The following is a 1,355-nucleotide window of genomic DNA, read 5'->3' on the forward strand; positions in this document are numbered from 1 at the left end:
TGTCAAACCCGCTCAGAAGTCAAGTCTTAATTATTTTTGTACCTGTTTTTATTTCCTGTTTGGATGTTTAAAATATGATGTGAATGTGCCTTATTTAATTCACACCCAAATAACCCACAATAAACCTGTGATTTTAATTATGATTTAGGCTAATTATCTTTTTTTTATCAGTGGCGTTTAAAAAAGAAAATTACATTGATTTGATCAGACAATATTCCTCTGGTAACAAGTTAAATCACTGATAGTGACTTCTGAAAGTCTGCATGTGAGGCGTTCAGGGGACACCTGTAAATTATAGCGTCTACAGATAATATGTGAGGTGTTTAAGGGACATTAAAATTGTAGTGTCTTCCATTAGTCTGCATGTGAGGCGTTTAGGAGACATCTGTAAATTATAGCATCTACCGATAGTCTTTCTGTGAGGCGTTTAGGGGACATATATACCACAGAATCTGTGTTCCTGCTGTTTAATCTTGCAGTAAATGTTACAAAATACTACACAAGTCTAGTGCCACATAAGGAGCACAGGAAAATATCACATTAAAGATCCACCGACACAAGAAGTACCACAGTAATGTCTGTCTTCAGTCCCTCTGAGGCGTGGACAGGTATTCCTCTCTATCAGCGCTGACTCCACCTGTGAAGGCAGCACAGTTTTCCCACTGACAGCTCCCAGTTAATCATTTCTGATCTCTCCACACACACTCACACACACACACACACTCCTCACACCTTTCATTCTCATCAGACATGTCGTCCAGGATTCTCTGCTTGTTTCTTGCTCTTGTTTTTTGGGGTCCGGTTCGCGGCGGGCCCCTGACGAACCCCCACCCCAGCATGACGGACCAGCAGCTGTTCTGGGGCGCCGACCAGTACGACTTCTCTGTGGTGCTTCCTGCTTCTGGGTTGGAGTGTTTCTGGCACTTTGCTCACCGCGGCGAGAGGTTCTACCTGAGCTTCATGGTAAGATGAAGCGCTGAGGCCGCCACACGTTTCTCTCTACAGCGCGAGCAGACTTCTCTATGTTCACTGTTCACGTCGTTTAGAAAAAGTATCACACTCTTAACAGTTAATATCCGTTACAAAGTGTTTCCCACTTTCACTCAGAAAATCTCTCATAAGAAATAATTGAAACTGTTCAGACAAAATTCGTGTTCGTATAGAAAATAAGTTTTCAGGCCCCTTAACTTCTCATATAAGTTATTTTTTCAGCAGTTTTTATATGTAAAACATTATATATATTAACATGTGGTAAGTTATTATCCATGTTCAAAGGTCTGTGTCCATGTGTAGTGTGATTATAGATCAGCTCTAGCTTCTATATTAATACTGTGAAAGTATCAAAGCCTCAGTCC

General features: G+C 41.0%; 1 protein-coding gene across 1 annotated transcript in view; it reads left to right on the plus strand.

Annotated features, from left to right (window-relative positions):
• Window positions 1-6: 6 nt before the first annotated feature.
• Window positions 7-1,355, plus strand: part of tmed6 (transmembrane p24 trafficking protein 6) — a 10,211-nt gene continuing 8,862 nt past the window's right edge. Inside the window, exon 1 of the mRNA XM_023420384.2 lies at window positions 7-963. Within this exon, the coding sequence (XP_023276152.1) occupies window positions 751-963 (213 nt within the window). The 5' untranslated portion in view covers window positions 7-750. The remainder of the gene's footprint in view (window positions 964-1,355) is intronic.

Source organism: Seriola lalandi, unplaced genomic scaffold, assembly GCF_002814215.2.
Source record: "Seriola lalandi dorsalis isolate HSWRI2012SDOR001 ecotype SW California unplaced genomic scaffold, Sedor1 jcf7180002054638, whole genome shotgun sequence".
NCBI classification, from domain to species: domain Eukaryota; kingdom Metazoa; phylum Chordata; class Actinopteri; order Carangiformes; family Carangidae; genus Seriola; species Seriola lalandi.